The sequence below is a fragment of the Mobula hypostoma genome, chromosome 24, assembly GCF_963921235.1.
Source record: "Mobula hypostoma chromosome 24, sMobHyp1.1, whole genome shotgun sequence".
NCBI lineage: Eukaryota > Metazoa > Chordata > Chondrichthyes > Myliobatiformes > Myliobatidae > Mobula > Mobula hypostoma.
Genome location: NC_086120.1, coordinates 27,939,176 through 27,954,986, shown reverse-complemented (window position 1 = coordinate 27,954,986; position 15,811 = coordinate 27,939,176). Strand labels below are relative to the sequence as shown.

Here is a 15,811-nt window from a genome sequence, read left to right as displayed (position 1 = left end):
CCTGGGGCGGTGGGGCAGGGAGGTGGGGATCATGGTGTTGACTGCTGAACTGTAGTCCAAGGTCAGCTTTCTAACATAAGCATGCCTCTTCTCCAGGTGATTGAGGACAGTGTGTAGTGCTGTGGCCATGGCATTGTCTGTTGAAAGGTTGTGTTGGTAGGTGAATAGTGTGGGTGGTAGCGTGCCTTGACCAGCCTATCAAAGCATTTGCTTATTGTTGGGGTGAGTGCGACAGGATGCCAGTCATTCAGAAATGCTACCTTGGTTTTCTTTGGTACAGTGACAATGGTGACAGTTTTGAAGCAGGAGGGCACTGCGCACTAGGAGAGGGAGAGATCAAAAATGTCTGTGAACACACCAGCCAGTTGTGCTGCAAAGAATCCTTAAAGTGAGATCGTTGGTTGTGGGAATATCTCAATAGATGAGATGAGCTTAACTTATCAAAAACACAAACCCCAAAGAGTTAATGACATGATAGCAAAAAAAAAAATCTGTATATAGTGTTAGAAAACCTATCACCGCATGAAACACAGTTGTACTACTTGCAAGCTCGGCATCATTTTTGACTCGGAGATGAACTTTGTACCATGAAACTGCACCAAAATAGTGTATTCACTCTGCATAACATTGTCCTATTGCCCCTACTTGAGTCTGTGATTTTGATATTACAGATCGCAATATTGATGAAGCCTTCATCAATGCAACTGGTATCCATGCTCTGCTCCGTCCAAAACATCGTAATTCACGTCCAAACTCACTCCTCCTCTCATCACCTCTGACATGCACCAGTTTAAAATTTTCACCCTCAACAGTCTCGCATCTCCAAAACCTCCAGCAGGCCAGCCTTCCTCAAAGCACCAAGCTCCACCAATACCAGACTCATATTGTGGCCGTGGCTACCAGAGCAGGTCAAAGGCTAGGAATCCCACAGTGTGTAACTCACCCCGACTCCCCAGAGCCTGTCCACCATCTGCAAGTCTCAGGTCAGGAGTGTAATGGAATACTCGCCACTCGCCTGGATGACTGCAGCTCCATCAACACTCAGGAAGCTTGACACCATCCAGTACAAGACAGCCCCCTTGACTGGCACCCCTTCCACAAGCATCCAATCCCTCCACCATCGACGAACAGTTGCAGCAGTTGTACTATGAACAAGATGCACTGCAACAACACACCAAAGTTCCTAAGGCAGCACTTTCCAGACCCATGAGCACTACCATCCTGAAGGTTGAGAACAGCAGATACCTGGGAACACCACCACTTGGAAATCCCCCTCCAAGTCACTCACCATGCTGACTTGGAAACATATCGCTGTTCCTTCATTGTCGCTGGGTCAAAATCATGGAATTCCCTCCATAACAGCACTGTGGGTGTACCTACACCTCAGGGACCACAGCAGTTCAATATGGCAGCTCTTCACCACCTTCTCAAGTGCAATAAATGCTGGCTTAGTTGGCAATGCCCACATAAATTAATCAATTAAAAAAAAAGGCATTTCCTGACAATGGCAGCCACACCTTCAACCAGCAAAGCCCTGGAAATCAGAATTAGGTTTATCACCGACATGTGAAATTTGTTTTGTGGCAGCAGTACAGCACAATACACAAAGAAATACTATAAGTTACAATAAGAAATATATTGAAGAAAAGTAGTGCAAGAAGAGAGCAAAAAGTGAGGCTGTGTTCATGATCCAATTGACGGCAGAGGGGAAGAAGCTTTTTCCTAAATCGTTGAGAGTGCTTGTCTTCAGGCTCCTGTATCTCCTCATTAATGGTAGCAATGAGAAGAGGCACGTCCTGTATGGTGAGGGACTTCAACGATGGATCCCTCACTGAAACAAGTCCAGCTCTGCACCCCCTTCTCTTGATTTAAAATAACCGTCATTTTGACTCTTGGTTACATGCCTTAGCAATGTTTTGTTAAATTATACGTACTATTTGAATACTTCTCTTACCTCTGATATCACCCAAGATCTGGGTCGGTAGATAATATTCTAAATTTCATGAATTTATATCCACATCAAGGAGTGGCATTTCCATAGCATGTTTTGCAAAATGCACCACAGCATTGCCCTGGAAGATGCGTGCCTCCAGGGTGCGGCTCTGTGACCCTGTGGAAAACCCAATTCCCTGCAGGTGTCACTGACTGAAGTGTTGCAGGAGATCAAAACATCGAGAGAGCAGATATGGCTGTCAGACCACTCTCTCTCTCGCTCTTTTTCGACGGTGAGAAAGAGTGTGTTGCTGATTATCGATTCGGGGGAACTCTAATGCGACATTGTGGACTGCAAGAGCGAAACAGTGAGCTGTTGGCTTCCCCTCTCACTATGGCAGGAGTGATACCTCTCTCTCCCCCTCATTAGTGAGACAGCGAGCCTGTGGATGTCAAAGTGTTAGGATGAACAGTGGTTTTTGATGGGCTTTAGATCATGGCCTCTTTGGGGGCTTTTCTATCACTTGCATGGTGGGTGGTGGGGGTCTGCAGCTTTGTGCTGGACTAAGTGGGGGAGGCGGAAGGGTTGACGCTTTGCTGTTACTTGTGTGTGGGAGGGGGAGGGGAGGCTTTGGGGTTCTTTTTTCTGTCCTTCATTCTTTGGTTTTTTTCCTGTTTTGTGGATGTCTGCGAAGAGTAAAAACTTCAGGTTGTATACATTCTCTGATATTAAATGGAACCACTGAATTGTGGAATAAGTACAGGAGCAAAAGTCATCATTTGGTCCCTTGTTCTCCTTCTGCTCTATGAAAGAACTCTACGTCTCACTCTCTTGCAGTGACCCTGTAAATGTTTCTCTCAAAACTCACATCTAATTCCTTTTGAAAGTTTATACTGAATCTGCTCCCACTGTCCTGTCATACACCATTTCTCAATCACAATACATATGTAAAAGACCAAACTAATTTTGCAAATTACCTTGAAACACTTTAGAGAGAAACTTTTAAAACAAGTAGGCCACTTGGCTCTATTGCACCATTTAGTGTAATGTTTGCCAACCAACAACTTGAGTACACTGCTCCCAACTTCTGAGATCCCTTGACCCATTCAACAATAAGAAAAAATGTCACCCTCCTTCCTGAATAGACTGAATGATTGGGCTCCACTAAATTCTGTGGAGGAGAATTCCAGTGATACAGTATTATCTGGGAGAAGAAATTTCTCCTGATCTTATTTCTAAACGCTAGGGTGCCCGCAAGGCTGCATCCTCAGCCCACTACTATGCTCCCTGTACAATCATGATGGCATGGCCAGATTACTCTCTAGCTCAATCTACAAGTTTGCAGATGACACCACCTTGGTAGGCTGAATCTCAGAGGATGAGTTGACATACAGGAAGGAGACAGGTCGCCTAACAATGCGGTGTCATGACAACGACATTCCATCAGTGTTGGTAAAACAAAAGATCTGGACATTGACCTTGGAAGGGACTGCACATTCCCATTTACCTCAACAATGCTGAGATTGGGATATCTGAGAGCTTCACATTCCAAGGAGTGAACATCACCAATAGTCAGTCCTGGTCCAAACACCTGGACAAAGTCAAGAAAGTTCACCAGTGCCTCTACTTAAAGACCCTCACTGTTGTTTTAGTATATCAATGCACATAAAAATCAACTTTACTGCATACACCATGGCTTGGCACTGAACTGCTCTGCCAGTGACCACAAGAAGTGCAGGGAGCCGTGGACACAGCTCAGCACATCACAGAAACGAGCCTCCTCTCCACATCCTTTCTCTACACTTCTCATTGCCTTGGGTAAAACAGCCAACATGACCAAAGACCCCACCCACCCTGAGCATCCCTCTCTTCCCCACCGTCCCATCGGGCAGAAGATACAAAAGCACATACCTCCAGGCTCAAGGACAGTTTCTAGGCTGCTGTCATAAGACTATTGATTGGTTCCCTATACAATATGATCTCTTAACCTCAGAATCTACTTTGTTATGGCCTTGCAGCTTATGGTCAGCCTGCACTGAACTTCCTCTGCAACTTCATTCTGCACTCCCTTGTACCAACTGAAAACTCTGTTGTAATGGAGTGATCTGCATGGGCAGCATGCAAAACAAAACTTTTCACTGTTCCTCAGTACGTATGACATTAGAACATCACCCCTTTGAGGACATTGGTTCCAACCCAGCCCAGGTGTATCAGTCTTGCCTCCTTCTGAACTGATCCCACATCATCTCACCAATCACGCATTCACCTGATAGAGCCTCCTATTCCTCCTCTTGCTGGTACAAGTACTGGGACTAACCTTGAGAGGATTCCCTTTGTTCCGCATTTTCACCCACCTCCAACCTCAGTATATTCAGATTATAGTAATTTATCCTTTCTTTCTCATTTTAATTCTTACTGTATGCCATTGGTACACATACCATGACGACAAGCTGTCCAACATCCCCTCCGGAATGTCCTACAGTCTTTCTAAGACTGAAAAACATTCTCAGTGGAGTACCTTTAATGCTCCGTGAATGTATGCACCAGCTGCAGCCTGACCTGATAGTTATCTCCAGCATTTCCTGCAGTCTTTGTTTTTTAAAGATTTCTAGCACTTGGCAGTTTTCGTTTTCCCCAAACACTGATAATCACAATTCTGAGCATCGAGTTGCTTGCAAACGCCCTGTATATCGAGCTGTAGATCACCATCTTGTAATAAATACTGAATTAGTCCCACTGACAAACCCAGGGAAATACACCACAAGTCATCCCAATCTGATAAGCACCCGTGCGCTGCTTTTTAAACTTCGGCCAGTTTTATGTTGCACCCCCCCCCCAAAAACCCATCAGCTCCATGTCAGCCAATGTTAAACCCGAGTGGCACTGTGGTACAGGTGGCCAAGCTTCTGCCTCACAACTCCAGCAACCCGGTTTGTCCTCTGGAACGCTGCAGAGCGGCATCACCGTCTGGTAACGGAAATTGCAAGGCATCTTGACGCAAGGCCCTGCAACGGATTGTGAGGGCTGCTGAGGGAGCCGCTGGGGTCTCTCTCACCCCCAGCCAGGGCAATAACCAGAAGTGCCGTGTCCACAGAGCCCTCGGCAGTGTCAAAGACTCCTCCTATCCGTCCCACAACCTCTTCAGCCTCCCGCTGTCAGCAAGATACCACAGTGCAGAACAAGAACTGTTCGGCTGGGTAACCGCTTCTTCCTCTGGGATGTGCGACTTCTGAACACCCTGCTACCACACAGTACACATGACTTGTGAAAGTGCCAGTAACAGTATTACTGTGCATAACCAACTAAATATCGGATATACACTTTATGTCAACTTGTTCATGTACAGAATTTTATTATCTGTCAATGTTACTGGGTTAATATTATTTTATGTGCTGGGTGTGTGAGCCGCAGGGTCCTGAAGGAGTGTGCTGAGCAGCCGTGTGGAGTTGTCCAGCACAATTTCAATCTGACTCTCAGCCTGGAAAGGGTCCCGACTGTGCGGTCCCAGAACCCAAGAAGGGCCAACTGAAAGTCTTGAATGTCTACCGTCCAGTGGCCCTGACCTCATACATCATGAAGACCCTAGAGAAGCTGGTCCTGGCTCACCTCCAACCCCTGGTCAGACTAGCCCTCGATCCCCTGCAGTTTGCTGACCAGGAGCACATTGGAGTCAACGATGCTGTCATCTACCTGCTGAACAGAGCTTACTTCCTTTTGGATAAGCAGGGCAGCTCTGTGAGGACCGTGGTTTTTGATTTCTCAAGCGCCTTCAATACCATACAGCCCTCAGGGGAGAAGCTCCATTCAATGCAGGTTGGCACTTCCATTGTTTCCTGGGAAGCTGAGGTCTACCCGACTGGCAGATCACAGTTTGTACAGCTTCAGAGCTGTGTGTCAGACGAGGTTATAAACAGCACTAGGGCCCTACAGGGGACTGTATTGGCTCCCTTCCTGTTTACCCTGCATACCTTGGACTTTAGATACAGCACTAAGTCATGACATCTGCAGAAACCTCTGATGACTCAGCAATAGTTGGACATATAAAGGGAGAACGGGATGATGAATACAGGGCCCTGGTGGAGGACTCTGTCAAATGGTGCAAGCTGAATCATCTGCAGCTCAACATCAGTAAGACAAAGGGCATGGTGGTGGACTTTAGGAAGACTAAGCCTACATCGCTCCGTTACTACTGATGGCGAGGACGTGGATGTGGTGAGGACCTACAAGTACCTGAAGGTGCACCTGGATGACCGACTTGTGTGAAGCACCAACACAGAGGCTGTGTACAAGAAGGGCCAGAGTCGCCTCTACTTCCTGAGGAGACTGAGGTCCTTTGGAGTATGCAGGCCTCTCCTTCACACATCCTACCAGGCTGTTGTCACCAGTACAATCTTCTATGCAGTGGTGTGCTGAGGCAATGGCATCAACACAGGTGATTCCAAAAGGCTCAATAAACTGATTAGAAAGGCTGGCTCTGTCATAGGAGTCACCCTGGAGGCTGTGGTAGAAAAAGGACCCTATGGAACATCCTGGCAATTCTGGACAATGTTTCTTACCTTCTGCGTGCCACCTTGACTGAACAGAGGAGCACCTTTAGTAACAGACTAAGACAACTACGCTGCTCCAAAGAGCACTGTATGAGGTCATTCTTACCCTCGGCCATTAGGCTCTATAATAAGTCAATCTATAGCTGGGCAAATGATGACCCGCCCCCACCCCCATTAGACTGTTTGAGGTAACTTATTTTTTTTTAAAACTCTTTCTTACTTCTCTTCTCATATTTGTATATCTGTGCATTTGTAATGCTACTGCGACAATGTAATTTCCTTTGGGATCAATAAAGTGTCTATCTCTCCATCTATAAATGTACAGTAAACAACAGGAATTCTGCAGACGCTGGAAGTTCAAGCAACACACATCAAAGTTGCTGGTGAACGCAGCAGGCCAGGCAGCATCTATAGGAAGAGGCGCAGTCGACGTTTCAGGCTGAGACCCTTCGTCAGGACTAACTGAAGGAAGAGTGAGTAAGGGATTTGAAAGCTGGAGGGGGAGGGGGAGATGCAAAATGATAGGAGAAGATAGGAGGGGGAGGGATAGAGCCGAGAGCTGGACAGGTGATAGGCAAAAGGGGATACGAGAGGATCATGGGACAGGAGGTCCGGGAAGAAAGACGGGGGGGGGGTGACCCAGAGGATGGGCAAGAGGTATATTCAGAGGGACAGAGGGAGAAAAAGGAGAGTGAGAGAAAGAATGTGTGCATAAAAAAGAGTAACAGATGGGGTACGAGGGGGAGGTGGGGCCTAGCGGAAGTTAGAGAAGTCAATGTTCATGCCATCAGGTTGGAGGCTACCCATACGGAATATAAGGTGTTGTTCCTCCAACCTGAGTGTGGCTTCATCTTTACAGTAGAGGAGGCCGTGGATAGACATGTCAGAATGGGAATGGGATGTGGAATTAAAATGTGTGGCCACTGGGAGATCCTGCTTTCTCTGGCGGACAGAGCGTAGATGTTCAGCAAAGCGATCTCCCAGTCTGCGTCGGGTCTCACCAATATATAAAAGGCCACATCGGGAGCACCGGACGCAGTATATCACCCCAGTCGACTCACAGGTGAAGTGATGCCTCACCTGGAAGGACTGTTTGGGGCCCTGAATGGTGGTAAGGGAGGAAGTGTAAGGGCATGTGTAGCACTTGTTCCGCTTACACGGATAAGTGCCAGGAGGGAGATCAGTGGGGAGGGATGGGGGGGACGAATGGACAAGGGAGTTGTGTAGGGAGCGATCCCTGCGGAATGCAGGGGGGGGGGGAGGGAAAGTTATGCTTAGTGGTGGGATCCCGTTGGAGGTGGCGGAAGTTACGGAGAATAATATGTTGGACCCGGAGGCTGGTGGGGTGGTAGGTGAGGACCAGGGGAACCCTATTCCTAGTGGGGTGGTGGGAGGATGGAGTGAGAGCAGATGTACGTGAAATGGGGGAGATGCGTTTGAGCAGAGTTGATAGTGGAGGAAGGGAAGCCCCTTTCTTTAAAAAATGAAGACATCTCCCTCGTCCTAGAATGAAAAGCCTCATCCTGAGAGCAGATGCGGCGGAGACGGAGGAATTGCGAGAAGGGGATGGCGTTTTTGCAAGAGACAGGGTGAGAAGAGGAATAGTCCAGATAGCTGTGAGAGTCCGCCGCATCTGCTCTCAGGATGAGGCTTTTCATTCTAGGACGAGGGAGATGTCTTCATTTTTTAAAGAAAGGGGCTTCCCTTCCTCCACTATCAACTCTGCTCTTAAACGCATCTCCCCCATTTCACGTACATCTGCTCTCACTCCATCCTCCCACCACCCCACTAGGAATAGGGTTCCCCTGGTCCTCACCTACCACCCCACCAGCCTCCGGGTCCAACATATTATTCTCCGTAACTTCCGCCACCTCCAACGGGATCCCACCACTAAGCATATCTTTCCCTCCCCCCCTCTCTCTGCATTCCGCAGGGATCGCTCCCTACACAACTCCCTTGTCCATTCGTCCCCCCCATCCCTCCCCACTGATCTCCCTCCTGGCACTTATCCGTGTAAGCGGAACAAGTGCTACACATGCCCTTACACTTCCTCCCTTACCACCATTCAGGGCCCCAAACAGTCCTTCCAGGTGAGGCATCACTTCACCTGTGAGTCGACTGGGGTGATATACTGCGTCCGGTGCTCCCGATGTGGCCTTTTATATATTGGTGAGACCCGACGCAGACTGGGAGATCGCTTTGCTGAACATCTACGCTCTGTCCGCCAGAGAAAGCAGGATCTCCCAGTGGCCACACATTTTAATTCCACATCCCATTCCCATTCTGACATGTCTATCCACGGCCTCCTCTACTGTAAAGATGAAGCCACACTCAGGTTGGAGGAACAACACCTTATATTCCGTATGGGTAGCCTCCAACCTGATGGCATGAACATTGACTTCTCTAACTTCCGCTAGGCCCCACCTCCCCCTCGTACCCCATCTGTTACTCTTTTTTATGCACACATTCTTTCTCTCACTCTCCTTTTTCTCCCTCTGTCCCTCTGAATATACCTCTTGCCCATCCTCTGGGTCACCCCCCCCCCCCGTCTTTCTTCCCGGACCTCCTGTCCCATGATCCTCTCGTATCCCCTTCTGCTTATCACCTGTCCAGCTCTCGGCTCCATCCCTCCCCCTCCTGTCTTCTCCTATCATTTTGCATCTCCCCCTCCCCCTCCAGCTTTCAAATCCCTTACTCACTCTTCCTTCAGTTAGTCCTGACGAAGGGTCTCAGCCTGAAACGTCGACTGCGCCTCTTCCTATAGATGCTGCCTGGCCTGCTGTGTTCACCAGCAACTTTGATGTGTGTTGCTATAAATGTACAGTGTTTGTCTTGGTCCCACAGAAACGCCATTTTGTTTAGACCATAAGATATAGAAGCAGAATTAGGCCATTTGGCCCATCAAGTCTGCTCCATCATTTTCATCATGGTTGATCCATTTCCCTCGCAGCCCCAATTTCCTGCATTCTTCCTGTATTCCTTCATTCCCTGACTTGACAAGAATCTATCCACCTCTGCTTTAAATATACACAATGACAGCCTCCACAGCTGCCCTTGGCAAAAAATTACACAGATTCACCACTCTCTAGCAAAGGAAGTTCCTCCTCATCTCCCTTCTAAAAGGATGCCTCTCTATTCTGAGCCTGTGTCTTCTGGTCTTAGACTCTCCCACCATAGGAAACATCGTCTCCACATCCACTCTAACGAGGCCTTTCACCATTTGATAGGTTTCAATGAGGTCACCCTTCATTCTTCTGAATGATAGTGAATACAGGCCCAGAGCCATCAAGCACTCTTCATATGACAGACCATTCAATCCTGGAATCATTTTCATGAATTTCTTTTGAACCCTCTTCAGTTTCAGCACATCCATTTTAAGATAAGGGGCCTAAAACTGCTCCTAGTGAGGCTTCACCAATCCTTTATAAAGTCTCAACATTACATCCTTGCTTTGTTATTCTAGTCCTCTTGAAATGAATGCTAACATTGAATTTGCCTTCCTTACCATCGTCTTAGCCTATGAATTAACTTCTCGGGAATCCAGCACAAGGACTCCCAAGTCACTTTGTGCCTCAATTTTTTGTTTTTCTCTTCAGTTAGAAAATTGTCAACCCTTTCATTTCTTCTAATAAAGTGCGTGACCATACACTTCCCAACACTATATTTCATCTGCCATTTCGTTGCCCATTCTCCTAATCTAAATCCTTCTGTAGCCTTTCTACTTCCTCAGAATTACCTGCCCCTCCACTTATTTCCATATCGGCTGCAAACTTTGCAAAAAAACCATCGATTCCATCACCCAAATCATTGACATATAACAAAAAGAATTGGTCCCATCACAGACCCCTGTGGAACATCACTCACTTTATTCCCTTTAAAGGGAAAGGCTCCCTTCATTCCCACTCTTTGCCTCCTGCCAGTCAGACACTGATTTATCCACGCTGGAATCTTTCCTGTAATACCATGGGCTCAAAGCTTGTTAAGTAGCCTCACGTGTGTCACCTTGTCAAAGGCCTTCTGAAAATCCAAGTGCACAACATCAACTGATTCTCCTTTGTCTACTCTGCTTGTTATTTCTTCAAAGAATTCCAACAGATTTGTCAGGCAAGGTTTCCTCTTAAGGAAACTAAACTGACCACAACCTATTTTATCATGTGCCTCCAAGAACCCCGAATCCTCATCCTCAGAAAGTGACTCGAACATCTTCCCAACCACTGAGGTCAGGCTAACTGGCCGTTAGTTTCCTTCCTTCTGCCTCTCTCCCTTCTTGAAGAGTGGAGTGACATTTGCAATTTTCCAGTCTTTTGGAACCATTCCAGAATCCAGTGATTCTTGAAAGATCATTACTAATGCTTCCATGATCTCTTCAGCCACCTCTTTCAGAACCCTGGGGTGAACATCACCTGGTCCAGGTGATTTATCCACCTTCGGACCTTTCAGTTCTCCAAGAACCTTCTCTCTAGTCATGGTAACATCACACACTTCACGTTGCCTGACACCTGGATCTGCCACCATACCGCTAGTGTCTTCCACAGTGAACACTGATGCAAAATATTTATTCAGTTCATCCGCCCTTTCATTGTCCCTCATTACTACCTCTCCAGCATCAACTTTGAACTCCACTACCTTGGGAAAATGACCGTGACCATCAATCTTACCTAATCTATGCGCCTCACGGTCAGCCCCCTGAACTCCAGGGTAAACAGTCCCAGCTATCCCATCTCTCCTCACGACTCCACTCCACTTCCAGCAACAACACTGTGAATCTTTTCTGCACCCTCTCTAGTTTAACTGCATCCTTCCTATAATACATCGACCCAGTCTCCACACAATATTCAGGTGCATTCCTGTTACGCCTTGTAAACTGACACGCCTGTACGCGACGTTCTATCTGATAATTATGACAAGCCTGCCATACATCTTCTTCTCTATCTTGTACACATGTATTACCATATCCGGGGATTTCTACCCCGAGGTGTCTCTGCTCTATAATACTCCCAAGGGATCAGTCATGTGCCTTCATTTGTCTTGCTTCCTGATCTGTTACTTAACTTCCCAAAATACATCACTTCACACTCGTCCAAGTTAAATGTCATCTACTATTCATGACCATCTTTCCAAGTCAGTCTAGATATCTTCTACATTGTCCACAAACTTACTAATCATGCGACCGATATTTTCATCCAAATCATTAATAAAGAACAAGGGCCCCTGCACAATCCCTGCAGCACAGCATTGGTCATGGGCCTTCAATCTAAAAAATCATCCTTCCATTACCACCTTCCAGCTCCTTCTGTCAAGCTAATTTTGGTTTCCATTGGTTACCTTACACTGGATCTCATCTAACCTCGCTCTGCAGACTGGTCTACTATTATGGAACCTTGTCAAAAGCCACGTAAAGAGCATCTGCTGCTCTGCCCCACATTAACCCTGTTGCAGAGCTGATGGGACATGCGGAGTACAAGTACCAGAAAAAACTAGTTTGGCAATAAGATTGCTCGGTGAATCAGCATAGATTTGTGTTGTACTCTCCCATTCTGGTGAAGCATTAAGTATTTACCAGAACACCAGGATAATTTACTCCACAAGGCACAAGATCAGAATCAGGCCCATTCAACCCATCGAATCTGCTCCACTATTCCAATGTGGCTGATTTAGTATCCCATTCTCCTGCCTTCTCCCTGTAACCTTTGACACTCTTGGCAATCATAAACCTCTGCTTTAAATATACACACAATGACTGTGGCAACGAGTTCCACAGATTCACCACCCGATAGCCAAAGGAATTCCACCTCATCCCCATGTTCTAAAAGGATATCTTTCTATTCCGAGGCTGTGCCCTGTGGTCCTAGACTCCCCAGTATAGGAAACATCCTCTCCATATTTTCAATATTTGATGGATTTCAATCAGATTTCTTCTAAACTCCAGCAACTACAGACCCAGACCCTTCAAACTCCAATCAACACAAAGACAAAGTTCCTAAGAGGGAAAACTGATTTAAATATCTCATTCAGAATGCAGTAGCCCCTCAACTGTGCAGCACATTGGAATCTATGGCCAAGACTCTGGTCGTGGACCGTATCACCCTCAAAACCAGAAGATAGCTGTCAGTGCAAACTGGGAAAAATGCCTGTTATCTTGCTCATGTACAGGGTCAGAATACAGGGAATAAATGTGTCATTTTAAACACATACTTTCCAGCTCTTGCTTTTAGAGTTCCTTTGAAGAGTCAATGTCAGAATTGACATTTCCCCCAGTCTGAGCTCTGCTGTCTGTGAACTGGAAGAGGTGGAGAACAAAATGCAATTACAAGGTTCGCATAGGCGCCATCCACAGGGATGATTGCGATCTATAAATAGTAAAGGCAGCTGCATACAAATGCAAGGTTTTTAATAAAGGAGCTTGATAATGATGTAAAAAGGTTCAAATTCACCAAAAAGAAACCAAAAACAAAAATGCTGTAACAGTCAGCAGCCCAGGCAGCCTGCCCAGAAAGAGAAAAGGACTTCACATTTCTCCTTCCCAAAGTTGACGAAGGGTCTCAGACCTCAAAGTTCGACTCTGTTCTCCTTCCACAGATGCTGCTTGACCAACTGGGTGCTCCCAGCATCCCGCTTGTTTCAGATTTCCCGCATCCACAGTTCTTTTTTGATTCTCACCAACAGCATACCGTATACAAATATAGAAATAGTTACAGGAGTAAACCACTTGAACCCTTAACACTGGAGACATGTCAGTTGTGATTATGCATGTGATTGCAACCTCTGAGTTCCTGCCAACCCCTCTGTAACCCTCCCCACTTTTCTTGTTTCTCAATATCCTATGACATGAGGAAACACAATAAAGGACACCATTCCGACACAGTCTATATATTAGCTCCTAGTGCAACTATTTATTCAGTCCCATTCCCTTGATGTCCCTCCATAAATTCTCTGACAAGTACTTACCCACTTCCCTTCTGAAGGGCCTTACTAATCGTGTTTTACCAACCCAGTGGCTAATAAGTTCTACATCAGAAGTGAATATACAAGTTAAAAAAAAATCACACATGCATTGTCGTTCACTTTCTGATGGCTTAGGAAAAGAACCATTAAGACCTTCATACAAGATTCCTAGGAGTATAGCTTTGCCAAATAGTGGACCCACCCTGAATCCCATCTCCCGATTCAATTCCAAGACCTCTTCCAAATTTTCACCCTCCCATTTTGGTCAGCAACCATTAATTATTATGCTCTTTTCTTCTCAAGGCACCTCACACTTCTTGAGTACACAGTTCTATGGTGATCCTTCTAGCCCCCATTTTGACTCCAGATGTAAGCCACAGAGACCCAGTCAAACAGACAAAGACATACAAGCACGTATATAGACCAATATTATAGTAATTGGGGGGAGAAAGAATGACTCGCTACAAAAAGAATGCTTTCCATATTAACTCCCAGACTTGAGAGTGCAGATGGTGCCACTTTCAATCCACAAAGCATTAAAGTTTAGAATTACATTTAAGACTTGACCGTGCACCTGCCAGCAATCTGATTCGGGAGGTCAAGATGAAAGATCAAGATGCAATGATTAAACTGCATTGTTTGGCAAATCATTTTCCAGTTTGTTTTTCAAAAAGCCGATGAAAAATGTATATTAAAATGATCCTCAGTTTCTACAGGCATGCTGTTCCTTTAACCAAATCTGTTCATGAAATAATCCGAATTCTGCCGTTTTCTTTGGGGAAGAAAACAGCGGAGGTGTCATCGGGGTATGTGACCCAACACTATGTCCCATCCTGACTCTACTTCCTCTCTCTCTCTCCCCCACATCCCTCTTGTGCTTTCTCTCGCTTACTGTGCTGCCCTTATTTTATTCCCCTTTTTGACTCTTGTCACGCCCCTATTTCTTGCTCTCTTACTCTTATTTTCTTGTTCTTGCTCCTCGGCCCTTTCCTGTTCACTTCTCCCCTCCGCACTTTGCCCATTCCCCTGCCTCCCGCTCCAGTTCTCCATTCCCCTCTCTCCCAACAACCAGCGTCCCCATTCCCCCCGACCGCGCTCGTTGCCGCTCCCAGCGCCCTCCCCACTTTACTGACCCACCTACGACCCGCTCTATGGTCGCCGACTGCTTCCACTGGCCCAGGCCGCCGCCGGCGCGGTTGTAGAGCAGCAGCCCGCTGAGCACACAGGAGAAGGTGAGCGCCACGAACAGCTTGCCCTTCATCCCGGCCCGGGGAGTCCGACCGCCGCCGAGCGCTTCTCGGTTCCGTGTCTTCGAGCCGTCCCCGGCTCCGCTTCGCCTTCTCGCCTCTCGCTATCGCTGAGTCCGGGGCGGAGTTTCCGATCGGCCCGCCTCCCGCTCCTCACCGGCTTAATCTCCGCCAGACTAACTCCTTCCACCAGTTCCCCGGCTCCCAACTCTCCCGATCAGGGCCCAGGGTCCGGGCCCGCAACGCTCACTCTTTATTCTTCTCCACAGATGTTGTCCTGTTGAGTTCCACCGGCATTTTGTATGTGTTTCCTTAACACTTCCGCAAGGGTCAGGCTTCTCTCCCTCGTCCCCACCCCTCTTCCTACCCTTCCCTCCCTTCCTCCACCCCTCCTCCTACCCCCCTCTCCCTCCCTCCCTCCTCCCCCCCCCCTCCCTCCCTCCTCCCCCCTCCCTCCCTCCCTCCTCCCCCCTCCCTCCCCCCCCCTCCCCCCTCCTCCCTCCCCCCTCCCCCCCTCCCCCCTCCTCCCTCCCTCCCTCCCCTCTCCCCCCTCCCTCCCCCCTCCCCCTCCCTCCCCCCTCCCCCCTCCCTCCCCCTCTCCCTCCCCCTCTCCCTCCCCCCTCCCCCTCTCCCTCCCCCTCTCCCTCCCCCCCTCCCCCTCTCCCTCCCCCCCTCCCCCTCTCCCTCCCCCCCTCCCCCTCTCTCTCCCCCCTCTCCCCCTCCCCCTCTCTCTCCCCCCTCTCCCCCTCCCCCTCCCCCTCTCCCCCTCCCCCTCCCCCCTCCCCTCTCTCCTCTCCCCTCCCCTCTCTCCTCTCCCCCCTCTCCCCTCCCTCCCTCCTCCCTCCCTCCTCCCTCCCCCCTCCCCCTCCTCCTCCCCCCTCCCCCTCCTCCTCCCCCTCCTCCTCCCCCCTCTCCTCCCCCTCTCCTCCCCCTCTCCTCCCCCTCTCCTCCCCCTCTCCTCCCCCTCTCCTCCCCCCTCCCCTCCCCCCCTCCTCCCCCCTCCCCTCCCCCCCTCCTCCCCCCTCCCCTCCCCCCCTCTCTCCCTCCCTCCCTCCCTCTCCTCCCCCTCCCCCTCCCTCCCTCTCCTCCCCCTCCCCCTCCCTCCCTCTCCTCCCCCTCCCTCCCTCTCCTCCCCCTCC

General features: G+C 48.5%; 1 protein-coding gene across 1 annotated transcript in view; it reads right to left on the bottom strand.

Annotated features, from left to right (window-relative positions):
• Window positions 1–14,956, bottom strand: part of LOC134337230 (beta-1,4-galactosyltransferase 2-like) — a 63,910-nt gene extending 48,954 nt beyond the window's left edge. The window contains exon 1 of the mRNA XM_063032070.1: window positions 14,563–14,956. Coding sequence (XP_062888140.1) covers window positions 14,563–14,686 — 124 coding nt within the window. The 5' untranslated portion in view covers window positions 14,687–14,956. The remainder of the gene's footprint in view (window positions 1–14,562) is intronic.
• Between the last annotated feature and the right edge of the window lie 855 nt (window positions 14,957–15,811).